General features: G+C 43.6%; 2 protein-coding genes across 2 annotated transcripts in view; one reads left to right on the top strand and one right to left on the bottom strand.

The window, feature by feature from the left end:
* The window catches only part of PLCE1 (phospholipase C epsilon 1), a 275,357-nt gene that overhangs the window by 241,343 nt on the left and 12,102 nt on the right, over positions 1–21,912 (top strand). Inside the window, exons 22-28 of the mRNA XM_082673434.1 lie at positions 4,373–4,504; positions 5,591–5,881; positions 9,850–10,013; positions 11,913–12,174; positions 14,144–14,262; positions 18,011–18,139; positions 19,980–20,189. Of these exons, the coding sequence (XP_082529560.1) occupies positions 4,373–4,504; positions 5,591–5,881; positions 9,850–10,013; positions 11,913–12,174; positions 14,144–14,262; positions 18,011–18,139; positions 19,980–20,189 (1,307 nt within the window). The remainder of the gene's footprint in view (positions 1–4,372; positions 4,505–5,590; positions 5,882–9,849; positions 10,014–11,912; positions 12,175–14,143; positions 14,263–18,010; positions 18,140–19,979; positions 20,190–21,912) is intronic.
* The window catches only part of NOC3L (NOC3 like DNA replication regulator), a 45,009-nt gene continuing 41,825 nt past the window's right edge, over positions 18,729–21,912 (bottom strand). The window contains exon 22 of the mRNA XM_082673436.1: positions 18,729–19,100. Coding sequence (XP_082529562.1) covers positions 19,034–19,100 — 67 coding nt within the window. The 3' untranslated portion in view covers positions 18,729–19,033. The remainder of the gene's footprint in view (positions 19,101–21,912) is intronic.

Here is a 21,912-nt window from a genome sequence, read left to right on the forward strand (position 1 = left end):
ACTAACACACCATTGTAAAGCAATTATACCCCAATAAAGATGTTAAAAAAAAAAAAAGAATAGACAGTATCATTTATAGCATTTAAAGATACCAAAAGATTAAAATATGCTATTTATTTAATTGGGCATCATGAATGCTCTCCAAATAACTAAATTGTGTTGCTGAAATCATTGTTACAGTATCTAATAAATATTTATTATTATTATTTGCTTTGATGCTGATGAGAATACCATAAAATGTTCATTTTTCAGATCATATCATGTCTCTCCATTATAGTTAATAATAATAATATTCATAACATCTAATAGCTAAAATTTATTAAGCACTTAATACCAGGATTTATGCTACGTATTTTATGTACATCATCTTAAATGACTCCATAATAATTCTATGAGTAGGTGGATTTATCTCCATTTCTAAATAACAGTCTGAGAGAGATGAAATAATTGGCCCAAGGTTTCAGAGCATATCAGTTAAGACTCTTTTGTTTGAAAGTGGCAGAAGTTACTTAAGCAAAGAAGAAATTTATTGGCTTATGTGTTGAAAAGTGAAGGGATATATGAATTTCAGGTACAGCTTGGTCCAGGGCTTTCTGTCTCCATATTTCTCACTCTGCTGCTACTATGTTGGCTCTTTTCCCTTTGCGGTTGCAAGGCAGCTGCAGCAGGCTAACACTGCATACTTCTAGATTCAGCTTCAGTATGAGTCTCTTCCAGAACTTTCAGCAGCAGTTTCATGGTTTTCACTGGATCCTTTGCCCATCCCTGAACCAGTCACTGTGGCCAAGGACATGCAGTGCTCTGGCTGTCTAGGGCTTAGTCACGTGCCCCATCCCTGAGCTGGGTAGTGAGTCTCCACCCAAACTGCAAAGATCAAGGACAAAGTTTCAGTGGAGAGGTTTCCCCAGTTGGCCATTTTTAGAAGTACAAGCGAACTTAAGCTGATAAACCACTGCCCCCCCAAAAATATGCACTTCAGTTAATAAGTGGTAGAACTATGATTCTGAAGCCTGTCTATCTCCAAAGTCCTGCCTTTAACCCTAGCACGACCCTGCCTCTCTTGTTAGGGTGTGCTGTCAATGAGCTCATCCAGATGGGGCAGCAGGAGGTGGAGGGCAAACAGGAAAGTCCATAAATATATAGAAGTCAGAAAAATTCATCTCCTTCTATTAAGAAGGATTCCCTTGTACAAGATTTCTGAGGACAGGAGAGCAGCTGGAATTGGGGGATCCGTCTAAATGTTAGTAAACAGCATATATGAACTTGGTCTAGAGAGGGAAGTTAAAATACCAACCCTCATTTTTTTTTTTTTTTTTTTTTTTTTCGGTACGCGGGCCTCTCACTGTTGTGGCCTCTCCCGTTGCGGAGCACAGGCTCCGGACGCGCAGGCTCAGCGGCCATGGCTCACGGGCCCAGCTGCTCCGCGGCATGTGGGGTCCTCCCGGACCGGAGCACAAACCCGCGTCCCCTGCATCGGCAGGCGGACTCTCAACCACTGTGCCACCAGGGAAGCCCCCAACCCTCATTTTTTTTAAGATGGTCTAGACGCGGATCCTGGCTTCCAGAGACTTCTCTTAAGCCCTAGTTCTCACACTCTGCCCTGCAAATGGGACAGAGGTCCTGGACTATTGGAAAACTAGGTAACGAGTGGTCTGTTCACACACCAGAAGGGGAAAAAAATCGTAGATGAAGCTTTCTCAATTTTAAGTTTTCTCCCATAAATTGTTCTTAAACTTCTGGTAGCTGCTGCTGCTTATCTACTAGCAAATTCTGTTGAGGAGGATGAGAATAAATAAGTAGCAAGCAAAGATTTCCAAGAAATGCAAGACCTTAGCTATGTAGGTTTAGTTTCACAGATCCTGACTTTCTGTCTCATAAGTACAGTATGACCTTATCTGCAGCTCGTGAAATTGTTCTTATCACGGGGTAAAATCCTTTCACTGTCAAAGAGCCTCATGGCCTGCATGTCCTTCATCACAGGAACAGATGGGAAGACCACTCCATCCAAGAGCCATACTCACTGCATCTCTTGTTCTTTATAAATTCAGCTGCCACTGCACCCAAACCATTCCTCTGGCTTTGTCTTTTCCTCTCAAGCACTGAGTAAACAAAGAGCACAAATTCCAAGAGATATTTGAAGTCACTATGAGAGATAAAGTTTCTGTACGGGTAGAGAATTGTGGAAGGGTCAAAACGTCATTTGGTCTAGCTTTTGACTTGAGACACAGGCGAAGCATGGGGTTATTTGACTTATTTTTAAAATTCCAAGTATGCTGTTTTTTTAAAGTGTTTATATAACACACATTCTTTATAGGTATACTATATTCTAATATATTTTTTTAGTAATTGAAGTTTCTTACATTTTTCTTTCCCCAAATTTATTTTCCTTCTCAAAATGACTAAATTATATTGCCAGAATCATTGTCGTAATACCTTCTAAATATTTATTGTCATTATGATTCGTTTTGATGCTCAGGAGGAAAATACCATAATGTGTTCATTTTCTTGAGCCATAACTTAATAAATTATATTAATTACAATAATAGAAAATGTTCATTTTGCTACACTGTTGATTTTAATTTTGCTACGTTATCAATTTCAATGCATCTCACCTTTCACCATCCCAAGTCCCTTCCAAGGAGCCACATGCAAAAAACTCTTCCGAGCAGTGAGGCACCATGAAGATCATGGGTATGACCTTCTCCAGAAGTAAAGTAACTTCCCCAAGATCACAGACCTGCTTCAGTGGCAGGGCTCCACTACTCAGTGAGCTTGGCCAGGACAGTTCTGTAACTTCTCTGCACTTCGGATTCCCTACCTGCGAAAGAGGCATAACATTGCTAACTTGCAGGGTTATTGTAAAAAGTAGCGATAAGGTATGCAACGTGATTAGCACACTATCTGGAAAATAGTTGGCTCTCTCGAAATGGCTGTTGTCATTTTCATTGGTGAACAGACCAGCAGGGGAGATGAAAGTTCTTTGTTGCTCCTTGGATTACTTCTCTGTGCCTCTCCAGATTCCTTCCCCTTTCTTTATCACCCAGCCCTTGTTTCCCTGCGTGCTCACCCCACCCCAGATAACGCCCAGGCTCCTCACAGGAGGGCCCACATACCCCTGGAGGATGTTAACATGTGCTGGGGTGTGTGCAAAAACCCCAGAAAGAACATGGCCCCTCACTCTGACCCCTCATCTCTTTTACTCGGGAGAAAATCCATTGTTAGATCATTGTGCAGAGGGCAAAATTCACATAAAGTTTTAAGATAAAGCATAAGAATTCACTGTTCCAAGTTTGTGCATCTTTGCAGTTTTGGATACTTCAGAGGAAAAAAAAATGTAGAAACCCCACAGCTGCTGTGTACTGAGCAATTTCTCTGAACAGGACACTCTATTAAGTATGCGGATATACATTATCTCATTTAATCCTAACCATGACCCTTTTGGAGATGAAGAAGAAGTGATCAGAGAGGTTAAGTAATTTGTGTGAGTTCACATCGCAGGGAACAGGGTTTAAACACTAGAGTCTACACGCTTATTAAACACTACTTTATCCTGTCTTCTCTGATGATGTTCTTGGAAGATAAATTTTCATCTCAAAGTGGCCCCTCTGAATGCTGCTTCAGTTAAAGGAAATACTCCCTAATGGTACAATTGTAGACAGTGAGAATGGTTTGGAGGCACTGGTGACTTTAAATTACACTTCCTGCCCTGGAGCCAGGTCTGCATGGTGTGCATTCATTTCCTCATTCAGCAAATATCTGTGAAGTTCCCGCTGCGCTGGGCACTGTGACAGGCAGGAAGGATTCAGGGAGTGGTTGGACCAGGAGAGAGAAAGAGAAGCCATGAAACATGATTACCATCATAATCTGTTTCCCATTCAATCCTCAGATTAACCCTGTGAGTGAGTTCCTATCATTGCACCCATTTTGTAGATAAGAAAACTGAGGAATCAAGAAGGCAGATGTTAAGTCAAAGCTCATTCAGGAAGGAATTGATCCTAGACAATTATGACGCTACCGCTCAGGCTCTTGGCCATTCTTTCATCTCTCCACGCTGCGTGATTAGGTTCTGGAGCCCTTTCTTTTCACGCAATTTTTCGAAATCTTTCTGGTGTACAATCAGATGGGTGTGAGTGTGATCTGTGGTTGTCCTGTAATAATCATGCAGGCCTTGTCACATTTGCCAACAGAGATAAAAACTTTGCTATCATTGCCTGCAATGCTATCATTAACGGTGCTAAAAATGCTAGCAGGTCTTCTGTACTGGGTTACAAGGGAATAGTAGGACTTCAAAATAAACATTAACAGGGATGGAAAATGTTGAGTTTCCTTGCTTGTAGTTTTTGGCTTATTTATCTTCATTTTATGGGAACAGGCCTGTCAACTCTAAATGCATCTGGCTCTAGCAGAGGAAAAGAAAGGAAAAGCAGGAAGTCCATTTTTGGCAACAATCCGGGCAGAATGAGCCCCGGGGAGACAGCATCACTTAACAAAACATCTGGAAAAAGTAAAGTCACCTTCTAACAGTATCTTTGCTTGAATCTGCATGCTGGAGGATTCCAGTATTTCACTAAGCACTTCGCTGGAACTTTTTAAATCTTTTTTTATTTTCATGAATGTTCATGTTATCTAAGTGTGGTATAAATATTTTTTTAATTACAAAATTACCCTCTTAACTTCCTAAAAAATAGCATTTCACTGAAGGTGTTCTAACACTGTTTGCCTCAAAAATAAAAATTGGAGCCACCTTGGAACCTTCTAGTGGTTCTTGGAACTGCACTCTTCACCATTATAACTCCAGAAGATATATCCATTTTATCTCTAATTACTTTTTATTGTCAAAGTAATAAATTCTCAGAGTTAAAAAACTCAAACAATACAGAGGATTATTAAAGTTTCTTTCCACTCACAATGTCCCAGTTCTGTTCCCCAGAGGTGACCACTGTTAAGTTTATTGTGTTTAGTTCAAGAAAAATAAGATCCTTTTTAAGATAATCCAAATGGGATATAACTGAACATAACTTGTATAACTTTTATACTTGCAATAACTTTCCATATAGCTTTCTGTACATATAATCTACCTTCTCCTTATTGCCCCTGTGGTATTCCAGTGTGTGGATATGCATTTATTTAACCACTTCCTCACTGGTGGAACTTTTGGGTTGCTTCCCGGGTTTTTTGTTGCTTTTTTTTTTTCTTGCTATAAAAAACACTGCTAGATTGAACACCCTTATACATATACTGTTGTGTATTTATGCAGATATATCCACAGGACAGATGAGGTACTGAGGCAAAGGACTTTCAGGCTTTTAATTTAAAATGGTGTTGCGGCACTCACTTTAGCTCTCCCTTTTTGGGGGAAGGTCTAATTGACTTTATTATTTATTGACCCTTGAATGGGTAGCATCCCATCTAGCAAGGAGAAAGGCATACCCTCGGTAGCTATCATTTGGTCTCACTCACAAGTAACACTCAAGATGTATTCTGATGTGTGATGTGTTGTGATTCTTTCCTGGGGTGTTGTTCAGGTTTCTCTTGCTAAAATATGTAAAGTTTTCTGCACTAATCTGAGGCTAATCTCTGGGGGGTTTAGGTTCCTGTGAAGGAATGCGACAGGCCTGGGAGGACTCGCCTTCCTCTGTCAACCCAGCCACGTCCCTCAGCGCTATCATTAGAACTCCCAAATGCTACCACATCTCCTCGCTGAATGAAAACGCCGCCAAGCGTCTGTGTCGCAGGTGTTCTCAGAAACTGATCCAGCACACTGCCTGCCAGCTGCTGAGGACGTATCCGGCTGCCACCCGCATCGACTCGTCCAACCCCAGCCCCCTCCTCTTCTGGCTCCATGGGATACAGCTCGTGGCGCTCAACTACCAGACAGATGGTAATGGGCCTGCTTCACCCGGAGGGGTGCCCCTTCCCCTCGCTCCTTTGCGTCTTATATCTCAGCAAACGTAGTTCAACAAAAAACGTTTCAAAGGGGGCAAGATTCCCAACTGAGGCCTATGTGAGGGTAAAAATACAGATGACAGAGAACAGAAGTGAATTCGATACTGAACTGTGCTCTTGACTTTCCAGAGTTAAGGCAATAGAAAAGAACCTTCAGGGAGCCCCTATTAGTCTCCTGGTTCTGCCCCGTTTTTAAAGCACTTTTCAAACATAAGACTGTTCTTGACAGGCTGTGTCCAGTTTGTTTTTAAAGACCTGATGGGGTAGAGATTTCCTAACACCCTTAGTAACTGTCTTGCTAATCTCTTGTTCTTGCAGTGAAAAAGTAGGGTCTCTCGAAACCCTTTGCAAGTTAATACCATTTTAGCTTCCTCTCATCCCTTTGAGATTGAAATGGAGATTAATGGTCAGTGCTGTAAGAGCAGCTGACACAAAGGAAACAAGTCTGTGAATTACATGAACCGAGAAAGTAGTGTTCCTGCTTCTCCACCGTCCTGAGATAACAGATGAGGCCAAAAACTCCAGGGTACAAGCTACCTTTTATTGCATGTTCACTGTACACCAGGCACCATCTCAATTCTTGACCCCTATTTTCTCATTTAATCTTTGAAACAACTCTAAGAAGTGGGTACCTTTATGATCCCCATTTTTCAGATGAGCAAACCAAGACATAGAGCAATTAAGTGGCTCAAAATCACAGTATGACTTATAATAATAAATTCAAGCACTCTGGGGGTTTAGAGAATAAAATGTTTTGGTTCCACTTAGACGTGGTGAGAGGTGGGAGCTACAGCAGAGGAGGAAAGAGCAGATGAGGAACGTTTTCCTAGAAGCTCATTCAAAAACCAGAGTCTTCTCTTTGAACAATCAAGCAGCCTCCTCCTTCCTCTCACGTGAACTGAATCAGATCCTAACCAACTGTGCTGTCCCATCGACCATAGCTTAGCCCTGCCTGCAGCCGAGGTCAAACCACAGTTGTAGCTCTGGGACCAGCTAGCCGCCTGGCACTGGCACCACCAGAGCCCATTTGTGGCTGACCCTGGTTAGAGACATCAGTCATATTTTCTTGCCTTTGTTATATTTGCTTCTTTCAGTTGAAATTGAGTAAGATAATGCAGGTGAAATACCATACTTAGCATAGTGCCTGGAGCACAGACAGCATTCCACAAACGTTAGCTACCATTAAGTGCTTTTGATAAGTTATGAAAACAGTATGATTTGGACTTGCAAGTGGAAATAATAGTGAAATATTTTAGAAGCTGTAAAAATTTATTTTCAATCTGTCCCAAGTGGCTTGTGGGTTTATATCTCTGGCCCTGTCTATAGCCCCAAGTCCACTGTTGCCCTTGGTGGAGATGATACTGAAATATTTTAAGTGAACTGAAATAACTAGCAAAATGGTTTTCTCAAGGAAATGGAAATGCACTTGGTTTGGGACGTGTCCTTTCTCCTGAAGTGCCTAGGCTGGCGCAGACATACTGGCTCCACTGATGGCAGAGGGAGCCGCAGCTGAAGGGGACACGGGTATTGCCCCTCCTTGGGCCTCTCTGTGGTCTGGAAGCACACACTGAGGCTGCACCTTGGCCTCCACTCATCCCTGAAGGCTCTGTCTCTTTCCCAAATCAAGCCGGAGTGCATGTTCCCTTTGCCCCGCTCGGGGTGGGGCAGGAGGCTGTGTTGTGTGATTCATCCTCAGGTTTCTCTACATAATCTTCCAACTCAGGTGGGAGTGCTGCCATATAACCTCTCTTGATTCTAGGCAGCAAGCAATGATTAAAAATCTCCCACGCTGGGCAAAGCTCACGCTACATGCAGTTTCAGTGTGTTCATCTGTAAAAGTGGTCTTCATTCCTGCACACTGGGGTAGAGCCTGGTCAATCCCTTGCACACAGTAGATGCTCAATAAATGCATGTTGCACTGAGCTAACAGATTGTCTCAATGAGCCCCACTGCAGTCTGAACCTATAGTTCTTGATTTTGAGTCCAGCTCTCTTCTAGGTATTGCTATGTGAATTTCAAGTCCAAATAGACAGAGAAGAGTCAACGTTGGAATCACTATTTTTTAATTTTTGAAAAAGAATTCCTGGGTTAAGGAGTTCTTGGTTTTCCAAGAAGCATGCCAGCCAAATAACAAAGAACCCCCTCCCAGTGCCCCTCTAGCCTCCAGATATGTTCCATAGGTCATCTGCCTTACACTTCCTGAATTTCAGGGGACCCCAGTGCCCTAAAGTGGTGTCCATGGACTTAGGGCATCTCTTCCCAAGATCTCTAATGACTCCATCAACTCCAAGAAGGTCTGCAGTGATCTGGAACCAGAAATAGCTCGGGTCTACACTCGGGTCTAAAGATAAGGACCTCACTTATCTTCATGACACTCCTGTGAGATGTACATTAAATGGCTCAGTAGTTAAGATTAGGAACTGTGGGTCAGGCTGTCTGGGTTCGAACCTTAACATTTACCTCTTCCTGGCTATGTGCCTTGGGCTTTTTCACTTATTGTGCCTCAGTTTCTTCATCTATAAAAATGAGAATCTACCTCATGTGTTATTGGGAGGCACTAATACACACGAGTTCTTAGAATGGGGCTTGATACATAGTAAGAGTGCAGTAAGTGTGAGCTGCTGTAATTTTTTTAGCAATGTACTGTGTATCCATTTCTTACTTACCAACTCTTCCTGAGATACTTTCTTCACTCTTTGAACCATTCTCTGCCCACATCTATGTTCCTCTGTCACAGAGCAGCCTGGGAAGAGAATTTTCTCCCACTGCAGGCAAGACAATTGGCCTCAATGAATCAGTCATATTGGGGCTGGAAGGGGTCTGAGAGGTGGGGTCCAATGCACTAATTTTGTAGATAAGGAGACAGAGGTCCAAGGAGCTTTGATATGTGTCTAAGACAGCTGACCCTAGAAATTCCTGCACACAATCCCAGCCAACACCACGTATGGGGAAAAATTTCACACACGAGATGAGGAGCGGCCAACTTCTCATTGCTCTGTGGTCCTCATTTAGCACACTTTTCCTTGATGTCGGTCCATTTATCAGAGTTCATTCTGCACATGGAAGGAATCTATCAGAGGGAACATTTGTCAGGTGTGTCTCATAAACGTTTTGCTTATTTGGAATGTAACTTTACTACAGACTTGTGCCATCAGATGAGCATTTGAGTGTGTAAGAGCCCAGAATCCGTGCAGGGATCCAACCGTTCATCAAACAACTCTGCCAAATAAAATTTGGCCACAGAAGACTGGAAGCTGTTGTGAGGGTTCCCAGAGTGCACTATGGAGGGGATTGTGGACATAATGTGAATCACATGTGATAATGATTTTTCTTTCATATTTAACTACAGCTTAAAAATAGAGGTAGAAACACTACGATTTATGAGTTAAAATTGAAATTTCAAGAAAAAGATACGTTTCTCTGGCTCTTCTCCTGATCTTTCCTGGATTCTTAAGATTTTATCTTATGTTTGAATAAGCAAGAATTGGTCGTACAATTGTCTTCATGGTTTGGTGTTTAGGGATAAGAAAATGCCATTATGCCTTTCTAAAATTCAGTATAAAATGGGGTATTTCAAAGATTATTTTTTGGAAGGATGTTGTAAATTTTAATTTGCAAAAGGAGTTTTTAAGTGGCAGGTGTTTTTAAGTGGCTCCTGGGTTGGAGTGGGAACATGGGGCATATCCCATAGACAGTGAGCTCCATGAAGATGGGGATTTTGTGTCTTATTTCCTGCTGTATCTCTGGTGCCTAACACGCGCTGGCACATAGTAGGCACTCAGTCTATGGAGTGAGTGCTTGGTTCTCTCTTCTTCCTGCTTACGCTTAGGGAAAATCGAAAAAGTCAATTTGTAAGATGACACTTTAGTGACAAGGTAACAAGTGATGTTGACTGTTTTGCAGATCTCCCTTTACATTTAAATGCTGCCATGTTTGAGGCCAACGGTGGCTGTGGTTATGTTCTGAAACCCCCAGTTCTGTGGGACAAGAACTGTCCCATGTATCAGAAGTTTTCTCCCTTGGAAAGAGACCTGGACAACATGGAGCCTGCCATCTATTCTTTAACTGTAAGTCTGGCCCTGATGGTCCCAATAGAATATAGGAAGGTGTTTAAGCCCTTCCTATATTCCTTTTATATATATATAAATTTATTATTTATTTATTTATGGTTGCGTTGGGTTTTCGTTGCTGCACGCGGGCTTTCTCTAGTTGCGGCAAGCGGGGTCTTCTCTTCGTTGAGGTCTGCGGGCTTCTCATTGTGGTGGCTTCTCTTGTTGCGGAGCACAGGCTCTATGCTCATGGGCTTCAGTAGTTGCAACATGCGGGCTCAGTAGTTGTGGCTCACGGGCTCTAGAGCGCAGGCTCAGTAGTTGTGGTGCACAGGCTTAGTTGCTCCGCGACATGTGGGATCTTCCTGGACCAGGGCTTGAACCCATGTCCCCTGCACTGGCAGGCAGATTCTTAACCACTGCGCCACCAGGGAAGCCCGCCCTTCCTATATTCTATTGGGATTCTAAGGTGTAATGCCTTTAGAACTCAAGGCATTACAAAACTCTCATGTCACAATTTTGTTGGTGCAGATTTAGTTCCCAAAAGAATTTCTTTACTTCTCAGACAGCAGTGGCTGAGGTTTAGGTATGCAGTCACCAGGCGCTGTATTCGCTAGAGCCCAGTAGGTGGAGTTATGAGCTCCCTGCTACCACCTCCATACTGATGATGGTAATTCTGTCTTCCAGGGCCCTCAGAGTCATAACTCTCAGTGCATCCCATAAAAGCTGAGCTCTTTCTTAGAGCAGGTCATCTTAAACTCTAACAAGCTCTTATAAAAGGTAAAACAGGCATCAATATACAAATCAATTAAATATCTTCCTCCTTACAGTTTAACCTTTGTCATTCCTGGCCTTTCCTTATTCCTTTTATTGCCTAATTAACTAACTGTCAAAACTCCACAGACTGCCCTTAACATCAGAGTCCTGGTAGCTCATTACTCATTTTTATTTCCAGCTCTCACTCCCTCTTAGCTGAGGAAAAAAACAAAACAAAACAAAACACTGAATGGGTGATAGAAAAGACAGGGAGCGATGAAGTTATCCCTCCATCCATCTCTAGATCTTGTCTGTTTCCCAAGCAGCCTCTGCACACAACACCTCAAAACCCTGGGAGATCCCAACTGAGAGATTTTCCTACCACCAAACTGCTTTTTCTCTTTCCCTAAGACAGTAGAGCAGTAGCTCCTTTTCTGTGTGACCATTTTCACTAGACTTGAGTATAGCTTCATGTTGACAGAAGGCTATGAATTTTTTTTTTTTTTTTTTTCTTTTTTGGTGGTATGCGGTCCTCTCACTGTTGTGGCCTCTCCCGTTGCGGAGCACAGGCTCCGGATGCGCAGGCTCAGCGGCCATGGCTCACGGGCCCAGCCGCTCTGCGGCATGTGGGATCTTCCCGCACCGGGGCACGAATCCGCGTCCCCTGCATCGGCAGGCGGACTCCCAACCACTGTGCCACCAGGGGAGCCCAGAAGGCTATGAATTTTTAACAACATTCCCTGTGACTTGCTCCAGAACCTAACTATTCAAGAAAAAATTTTTGAAGTTGTAAAAGATACACCTAAAACACTTTGAACAGAACGTAAGTAACACATCTGTGGTTTCATATATAAGGTCTTCTTCTTTCTCAACAAACTTAATTTCATCTTAATTACATGGTTTTTGAAGATATTTGAACATGTTGACAATTGAAATGTTATAGTTAGGTAAATGCTGTTGACAAAATAGATTTTACCGTGATTCCAGTCACGCAATTACCTGATTGTGATAACTTCTCTTTTTTTAGCAGCCTTATTAATCATTTACCTGGTCCATTCCAAAGGGTTCTTTGTCTTTCTTTGTGGAGGGAAGTGATGAGGCTCAGAGGCGACCTCTGTCTCTTTCGCATCTTCAGTGACTTTGATCCTTTTTCCTCCTCAGATTGTCTCTGGGCAGAACGTGTGCCCGAGTAACAGCACGGGAAGCCCGTGTATAGAGGTCGACGTCCTGGGCATGGCCCTGGATAGCTGCCACTTCCGCACGAAGCCCATCCACCGCAATACTCTGAACCCCATGTGGAATGAACAGTTCCTCTTCCGGGTTCACTTTGAAGATCTCCTATTTCTTCGTTTTGCCGTTGTGGAGAACAACAGCTCGGTGGTAACTGCGCAGAGAATCATCCCCCTCAAGGCTCTAAAGCGAGGTAGAATCAAATTGTCCAAAGTTCATAATTGTATCTGAGCGATGGATGCCCCGGGGTTCATTACACGCTTCTCTCTACTTTCGTATATATTTGAAATTTTCACGTTAAAATAACAGGCAGAAGCAAATAATACAAGTTTGAACACTGAGCATGTCTCAAAAGACATTTTTCTTTTACGTTATTCTAAAATCCGAAGTTATTGACAGCGTCTGTTATGAAGTGCAGCCTCTCCCACTGTTGCTGATGTTGGGAGCGGCAGTCGTTGTGCTCTTGTCGACATACATCCCTCCCCAGATAGCGCCGCCTTACCCCTGGCATGTTTAAAGCAGGGACTGACGTGAGGAGAGGAAACCGAGAACAGGGAGGGTTGGGGTGTGCTGTGGCATGAGTGGGACAAGGTTGGAGTCGGTGGTGGTGGTGGAGTCCAGTGTCAGAAGCCGGGGGTGGGTTTGGATGCAGAGCAGGGAAGGTGGAAGATTCTGAGCAAAGGCCAGAGCTGCTGGCTTGCTGCATGTGGGCTTTGCCATGGCCCTTGGGGGAAACAGCAGCTTGTCGCACCTGTCTAGAACGTCTATGCACTGCTTTCTCAAACTTTGATGTGCAGTTGAGTCACCCAGGCTCTTAGTAATAAAATACAGACCCTGATGCTGTGGGCCTGGGGCTTGAGATTCTCCCTTTCTAACAAGCTCCAGGGATGCTGACTCTGCTGACCTCCTTTGAGTACCAAGTTTCCAGGACATACTTCCTCCCACAGCCATACTCTGCCAGCCTCTGAGCACCACCAACATGTTACAGTCTCCTACTTTTTAGTTTTTCCTTGTTTCTCTTCTCCATTGTGTGAGTAGTGCGTGGTCACTGTGTTAGTCAGCTAGGGCTGTGTAACAAAATACCACAGACTGGGTGGCTTAAACAACAGAGGTTTATTTTGTCAGTTTTGAAGGCTAGAAGCCCAAGATCAAGGTTTCAGCAAGTTTGCTTTCTTCTGAGGCCTCTCTCCTTGGCTTGCAGATGGCCACCTTCTCCTTGTGTCCTCACAGGGCCATCCCTTGGTCTGTGTGCACAGCATCTGGTGTTTCTCCGTGTCTGCTCTCCAGTCCCCTCTTCTTACAAGGACGCTGGTCATATTGGATTAGGACCCACCCTAATGACCCATTTTAACCCCATCACCTCTTTAAAGACCCTATCTCCAGAGAGTCACATTCTGAGGTAATGGGAGTTAGGGCTTCAACATACGAATTTTAGGAGGACACCATTCAGTTCATCACAGTTATTACAGAAATATGACAAAGTACAGAGAAGCAAAACCAGTTTTTTTTAATTATTCTTTTTTCCATCTCTTCAAAATAGTTACTTTTGGTATATATCTTTTGCAGGCTTTACACCTCTACCCATGTATATACATATTAGCATATAGTATATATTTTGCACAAGTAAGCTTCCTACTAATCTTAGTGTTTTGCAACTTACTGGTTTTCACTTACTGATGTATGTAGTGATCAACTTTTCAGGTTAATAGCTATACGTCTTCATTACCACTTTTCAGAGCTGCATATTACTCCATTTTATACTTGCACAAATACACACCATAACTTATTTAGCCAACCCCCTATTGTTGGAATATTTTATTATCACTAAAGCTGTTCTAAAATGGAATATTTGTGGAACAGTTATTCTAGATGACTTGATAAACAAAAATGATCAGGTTTTCCTACTATATTTGGTTTGAGTTTAAAATTTTCAGTTTGAGTCTAAGTTAAAAACAGACCTTGGACAAGTTAACTACCACTAGGTAGCCCCAAACTGTCCCCTGGGGCAACACTCCTGGGGAAAAGGCATCAGTTTGTTGTCACCCCTGCCCATCTTAAAGTCTTATTTCTCCCTATCATTTACTGACCTCCCTGGGGGATCTCCTTTGCAGAGCTCTGCAGTGCACAGCTAACAAGCTTTTCCCAATTCTGCATTGTTCCAGGATATCGACATCTTCAGCTGCGAAACCTCCACAATGAAGTCTTGGAAATCTCTAGTTTATTCATAAACAGCAGGAGGATGGAAGAAAATTCCTCTGGCAATACTATGCCGGCCTCTTTGGTAATTAAGTTCTATTTCATTCAGCTTACTTGTGGGGATTGCTATGCTGGAGGCAGGCTTTCTTGTGGTCCAGGAATGTGGCCCATCTGAGTTATTGATTAGGTAGCTACGGAAATACTACTAATAATAATGGCTGACACTTGACACTTTCTAAGCACTTTACACATATACTAACTCACTTAATCCTTTCCATAACTTCATGTAATAGCTATTAGTATCATCTCCATGTTACAAAGGAAGGTAAGAGCTAAGTACACCTGAGGTCACACGGCTATAAACCCGAGTTCATCTAGTGCCAAAGCCCATACTCTGAACGAGTACATTATAGTGCCTACCAGGGAAGTGAGCCAAAAATAACAACACGGGGGAAAGGCTAGTTATGCAGAGCCTGCTAGGAAGCATCTTGATACTTCTAGAAAGTTTAGGTTAGACGAGGAAAATCCTTTGCTTCTTCAGCAGTCCAGGGGCAGACATCACAGGCGAGCAGGGTCGGGTGAGCAGCCAGGCACTGCTGGTGACACATAACTGCAAGCATAGCGATCCCCTGGTACCTGGGGAGAGACAGCATCTGCACTCTTGGGAGTGGGAGAGGAACACCGCAGAAAGGGCCACCTTTACAGGAGCTGTGTTTTAACAGGTTCCCCAGGTAAGGTCCAAGCCATTGAACTTCCAGAACCATTGGACCAGCACTCACCCCAATAATGCAGGTTGTTTGCTTAAACAAGGAACTCTCCTTTAATTAACTGGTTAATTCCCCTTTGCTTGCTCTTTAAAAATTAATATAAAAGGGTGTCCATCAGTCGCCTCTTTACATGTTTAATAATCTATTCATGGTTGCATCCATCTTGTACTTCAACAGGGTCCTAACAACCTTTGGAAAGGCGCCTTCTGTGCTCACAATGGCGCTGGGTTTAGCCACTGCTGCTGCCACCTCTGAATAGCCCTGCTTTCTCCTCTGCTTCTCTTTCCCTAAGCTCAACAGTTTCTTCTCTTTCTCTGTCCCTCACCTTGTTTTCTTAAGTTCTCCTCCTTTTCCTTTCAACGAGTGATCGAAGTTGAGCACAGCACTTTGGCCAAAGTAGGGGGAGGTATTGCTTCTGCCTGGTGCAGAGGACTGGGAAGCAGGGACGGGGCTGCCTGGTACCTAAGAGCAAGAATTAGATGCTTTCAGAAAGGCAAGGCAGAGCTTAGTGTCCACTTCTGGGTTGGTTGCCCTCAATACCTATTAGAGCTGAAGATCCCACACATGCCATGAATGAACCATTCTTCCTCACAACACTTCTGACACCAAATGTGTGGTGTCTTCTCGACACTACTTCTCCAACTCTCTGATGCCAGCTTGGTGTCCTACAGTTCAGTTCAGTTCCGACACTATCTACCTGGGCTGAGCATCAGATCCCACAAGTTAAGGGCTCAGTCCCACAGCACGGTCCCCACTTCAGATGCCAGTTGCAAGTCCCAGGCTGTCACTGGTACTCCTGACTGGCCAGCTATAAATCCAAGCGGTTCCCACAACCCCCTCCTTAGGGCCAGTAGTTTGCTAGAATGACTCACAGAATGACTCCTGAACGACTCAGGAAAGTGCTTTACTTACTATCACCAGTTTATTATCAAGGATACAACTCAGGACCAGCCAATGGAAAAGATACATAGGGTGAGATATGAGGGGAGAGGGAGCAGAGTCTCCATGCCTTCTCTGGACACACCACCCTCCCGGCACCTCCATGTGTTCAACAGCCCAGAAGCTCTCAGAATCCCGTCTCTTAGGGGGTTTCGTGGGTGTTTCCTCGCATAGGCATGACTGAGTAAGTCATTGGCCATTAGTGATTAACTCAACCCCCAGCTCCTTTCCCCTCCCCTGAAGTCAGCAGTAGCAGGGGCTGAAAGTTCCAACCATCTAATCATGACTAGGTCTTTCCGGTGATCAGCTCCCATCCTGAAGCCATCTAGGGGCCTCCAGCCGTAAGTCATCTTATCAGCACACAGAAAACTCTCGTCACTCCAGAGATTCCGAGGGTTTAGAAGATGTGTGCCAGGAACTATGAGCAAAGACCAGATATTTATTTTCAATTATATCACACCATACCATCCTAGGTACATCCCAGGCAGCAGCATATATGCTTGGTAAATATGTGTTCTTTGACCTTGGAAGTCATCACCTTCCATTGCTCAAGACAGTAACTGAAGATCATCCTGGGCTTCTCCTTCTCTCTCACTGCCCCGTGTAAGACTCGATAAATCTGTCTCCTTAGTATCTTTCAAATCCATTCATCTCTATCCGTCCCTACCATCTTGGCCCTCGTTCATTCTCACCTGGCTTGTGGCTGTGGGTTCCTAACTGGTCCCCCTCCCTCTGAGTCTGACCACCTCTGTATGTCCTCCTTTAGGGCCTTTTAGACAGTTCTATCTAAAACTCAAATCTGACCATGTCACTCTTCTGTTAAAAACCCTTGCTCAGCTCTCCTTTGCTCTCAGGATAACGTTTGTATGTGGACTGGGCAGAGACTCTGGGAAAGCCGAGAGCTCATGGGTCATTTAAAGGGACAGCTGCCACCCTGCTCTCAGCTCCAGCTGCTTGTTGCCAAGCAGTTTTGCCAGATATTCTGGTTTTCAAGACTGTCAGGACATCTGGATTGGCATAAATGTTGGCAACTATTTCAACTTTTTAAAAATATAGTGCAGGCTGAGCCATACAATTAAAATGCATGTATTTTATGGTATGCAAATCATGTCTTAATAAAATTGATTAAATAATAAAAACGCATTGTACAAGCATAACAAAACAGCCAATCTCTCCTCCCCCACACCAAATAAAAACAAAATGCATGCTAAACAAAATATTTAGGCAGCCTTTTCCCCTCCATCACCTCACGGAATTCATTGAGGTTCCCAGAATGCCTTGCTTTAGGCCACCTCTAACGCTTTATACACAGGCTATACCAATATTGAGGATGTTCTTGTCCCGCTCTTTATCTGCTGATTCACACTGGGCCTTCAGATGATAACCACTTTCTGGAGGTGCTCTCGATTTCCTCCAAACCTGGGCTCCCAAGGAACTTACCATGCTTCTTATAATTGTCCACGTTCTCTCCTAGCTGTTCTATTCAACTGGGAGCCCTTGAAGCCAGGGATAATGTCCCATTTCTCCCTGAATCCCCAGGGGCAGGCAAAATGTCTGATTCACTGCCAGCCCTCCATAAATGATTTTGTATTTTAAATGAATGAATATATCTTAATATACAAACTGCTCAAAGACTTGTGAGTTATACACCTTCCCAACTCCTCCTAACAGAAATACTTTTTGTATCATAATTATTTGTATGCCTGGACAGCAAGCTTCTTAAGGCCAGAATATTTTATTTATCATCTTACCATCCAAAATTCTAGCCCAGTGCCCTGAAGAGGGATGGAACTCGACAGACACTGTTGAATGTCTCTTCATAAGTAAGGACTGACATACATTTCAGATAATATCAGTCCCCTAATTATGATGGAAAGAGACACTGTTATTTAAAATAAATTAATATTTTGGTGGTATGCTGCTAAATATTCTTACTAGACTATTAAGCAAGATGCACCATTGCCTATTGAACCACAAACAGATGCACCTGGTTATAAAAGGATGCTCTTGTTTTGCATTTACGTGTCCCTATACGTACGTGTAAGAACTAGCACTTCCGTATTGGTGTAGCCTAGAAACAATATGAGAATGTAAATGAATGAGAAACCATGTGATCTTCCTTGACAGATGTTTAATACAGAAGAAAGAAAATGTTTGCAGATTCACAGAGTCACAGTACATGGGGTCCCAGGTCCAGAGCCCTTTGCTGTTTTCTCCATAAATGGAGGCACCAAGGCAAAGCAGCTTCTCCAACAAGTAAGTTCACTGAACCTGTAGCTAATAAACAGTTCTCCTTTGAGGGGACTCTCTATGCACAGGTTAACATCTCGCTCAACATTTTACAACGGACTTAAAGTCAGAGAAAGCAGCTCGTGTCAGATTTCATAGATTATCAAACAGAAGCTACTACCAAGTGGTTTGGGGGGCTTTGTTTTTTAAATCCGTCCGTCCATGAACTTCGATGTCTACTATCACAAAGCACTGTTGGAGTTTTGGAGACGTTATAAAATATGATGATGTAGGGCTTCCCTGGTGGCGCAGTGGTTGAGAGTCCGCCTGCCGATGCAGGGGACACGGGATCGTGCCCGGGTCTGGGAAGATCCCACATGCCGCGGAGCGGCTGGGCCCGTGAGCCATGGCCGCTGAGCCTGCGCGTCCGGAGCCTGTGCTCCGAGGGAGAGGCCACAACAGTGAGAGGCCCGCGTACCGCAAAAAAAAAAAAAAAAAAATATGATGATGTAAAGTAAGGAAACATTTCCACGGACCACCCATAAAAAGTAGCATATTACTGTCACCCTACGTGAGTAATCACAGGGCTATAGCTGTAAAGCAGGACTGGGGAGGGAGTGACGCTGGCCCTATCATGCAGCTAACAGTGTCGACTGACCTGCTCCTGGAAGCTTCGTGCCCTGAATTATTGCTGTAGTAGTAGCTGCCTTGCCCCACACAACCCACAGCCCAGCATCGACCATAGACCAAGGGCTGGGGTAAGAGGAGCAGAGTCTTCTTGAGAATCTTCTGCTCCCCCACCCCATCCCCAGTTCATTCTGCTTCTCCAAGTGAGATGCAGCAGTGCCAAGTGCTGACTCTGGTCCTTGCATCATTGTTGGGGGCCGGTGGGGGGGGATGCCTAAAGAGAAGAATGTTTGCTCAATCTAAGCCGGATGGTAGCATCCTTCTCTGGTCACTCACTTCAAGTTTAGCCTCTGTCGGTAACCTGGACAAAAGAAAAAAGTGTGAAAGAAAACATCAGTAAGAGAAACTATCATGATGGCTAGTGTTTATAAGTTCTCCTACTGTGTCTGGATTATGCTTTAGAATCAATCAGTGCCTCAATCGTAAAATGAAACAAAATTAAGAGGTTGTGACTTTGGACTTCCCTGGTGGCACAGTGGTTAAGAATCCACCTGCCAATGCAGGGGACACAGGTTCGAGCCCTGGTCCGGGAAGACCCCACATGCTGCAGAGCAACTAAGCCCGTGCGCCACAACTACTGAGCCCACGTGCCTAGAGCCCGTGCTCCGCAACAAGAGAAGCCACTGCAGTGAGAAGCCAGCGCACCACAACCAAGAGTAGCCCCCGCTCGCAACTAGAGAAAGCCTGCGCGCAGCAACGCAGCCAAAAGACCCAAGGCAGCCAAAAGAGTTTACTGAAAGGGGAATTCCCAGGAACTTAGAACAGATGAGATTAGCAGATGACTGAGTATTTCCAAAAGGAGAATGGGAGATTATCTTGGTAAAAGCTGGACTAGGTTCTTTGCCCTCGGTCCTGTGTTGCAAGATTACAAAGAGCTAAGTTCACGGATTGAAAAACCTAAAGTTTTTAATTCAGTAAGAGCTCTCATTCCAGCAGTGGGAAAAATAGTTATACTGTCTGGGGATTATGAATAAATTGTGTCATTGCCCAGAATGAACATAAACAATCCTTTTTGGACGTAAGAGAATTCTTAGATCTTCCAAAAAGAATTATGCAATGGTGCAGGGTAGGTTTCACTTACAAATTGCACATCAAACCTATCCGAACCCCATGAAAATAGACTTGTTCTTTTGCCCACTCTTCAGAGGTGTGCCTAAATTTGCCTTTGTTTTTTCTTTAGAGTCTGACCATTGATCAAGACACCAAACCTGTTGCCACAGACTATTTTTTAATGGAAGAAAAATATTTTGTATCTAAAGAAAAGAATGAATGTAGGAAACAACCGTTCCAGAGACCCATTGGTCCAGAAGAAGAGATCATGCAGATTTTAAGCAGCTGGTTTCCAGAAGAGGGATATGTTGGCAGGATTGTCTTAAAAACCCAGCAGGAAGTAAGTGTGTCCTGGGGCAGCCTACATTGTAGCAGCTCATATGTAACTCACCACCTCACCACTAGCCGCCTGCCTCAACTTCAGAATTTCTTATCATTGCAACTTGCTTTATAGTCTTCTTAAGTAAGTGTGGAGAATTGATCTTATTCTTCTGCACATATTCAGAATGTTAACTCTAAGTTACAGAAATTCGGTCTAAAAATCATCCCTTAGGAAACAAAGGGAGAAAGAACTGAAGGATTCCTTAAGCATGTCATCAGTGGTGCATCCAGTGTTTTATCTGTTTATGTGAAGACATGGTTATGAGGGTCACAGTAGTGTGTAATGGAAGGCCTGGAGGCATTTTGCGTTTGGGGGTTTGTTGCCTGTTCAAGTTTTAGCTAACAAAATGTTTTGTGCTAATACGTGAAATAACAGTATTTCTTTGAAAATATTCCATAACTTTACACAAAGTAAGAATAACCTCTCAGCCTTGGTCCGAATTTGTAACAATATTCCCATGATCATTCTCATAACGGAAACAATACGACTGCCCGTCAGCTCCAGATTCTTGGGCTCCTGATGGGGTTTGCTGATGGAACACATTTTTTTTTTTAATAAATTGATAGGAGCCCACTAACTTACTTCGATTTTTAAAAAATGACATACAAGATCATTACACAATCATACCTCATGATAAGTCGATAATGAAGCAGTTGAATCAATTCAACAATTCGATTAAACAAATATTTATTGAGCACCTAAAATGTGCCAAGCCCTCTTCTAGGCACATGATCTGCCTCTTTGGGGCATGTAATAGAGCTGGGCTGGTAAAACGCCCATTGCTGGTCCATGCTTGCTGGGACACAGTAGAGATAAGGAGCCCATTTTCAGCATCATGTGTTACTTTTTCACTCTACCTAACTATGAACGTGGCCTGCAGCATCCACAGAACTCTAGCATCTCCTCTGGGAACCAGAGCCACTGCCTTCCCTCCTAACATTGCCTTAGATGATAAAAGGACACTTGCTTTAAGCAAAGAAACGTACTTGTCTCCCTAGCGTCCTCTCCCCATCAGACATACAAATTACTAAGACGGAGGAAAAGCAATTCTAATAATAATAGCTTTATGAGAAAATAGAGGGCTTAGCTGGATTTTTGAAGCCATCTTTAATTTCTCTCTAAATTTTTTTCCTATTTCTAATTGTCTTTGTCACATGTAAAAAAGTATCCTAGAAATGACAATTTCAGTGAAGAAGTGAGTTTGTTAAACCATATCTTTGCATCATGACTTACAGCATTTAACGCTCTCAAGCACCCACTAGTTTGAATGATCTCATGATGTAATGGAAACCATTCTACACAAAGAAAACAGGTTCAGAGAAGTTAGATCACGCCAGGGTGAGAAGGAGACAGCACTCAAGTCTTACGGCTTCCAGGTCAGTGTTCTTTCCACTACCCTGTGCTGGCCAGGCTGGAGTTGCATCAGTCTCCGCGGCTTCTCCCACATGCACCGTGGGAGGTGGTGAGCAGGAGGAAACGTGGGCAGCCTGCTGAGTGTTGCCTTGGAACTTCATCACATGGTTGGAAGGACCAGGAGTAAGGGGTGCCCCATATGCAACTTAAAATGTATATGACAGGGCTTCCCTGGTGGCGCAGTGGTTGAGAGTCCGCCTGCTGATGCAGGGGACACGGGTTCGTGCCCCGGTCCGGGAGGATCCCACATGCCGTGGAGCGGCTGGGC

This window comes from Grampus griseus, assembly GCF_964374135.1.
Source record: "Grampus griseus genome assembly, chromosome: 16".
NCBI classification, from domain to species: domain Eukaryota; kingdom Metazoa; phylum Chordata; class Mammalia; order Artiodactyla; family Delphinidae; genus Grampus; species Grampus griseus.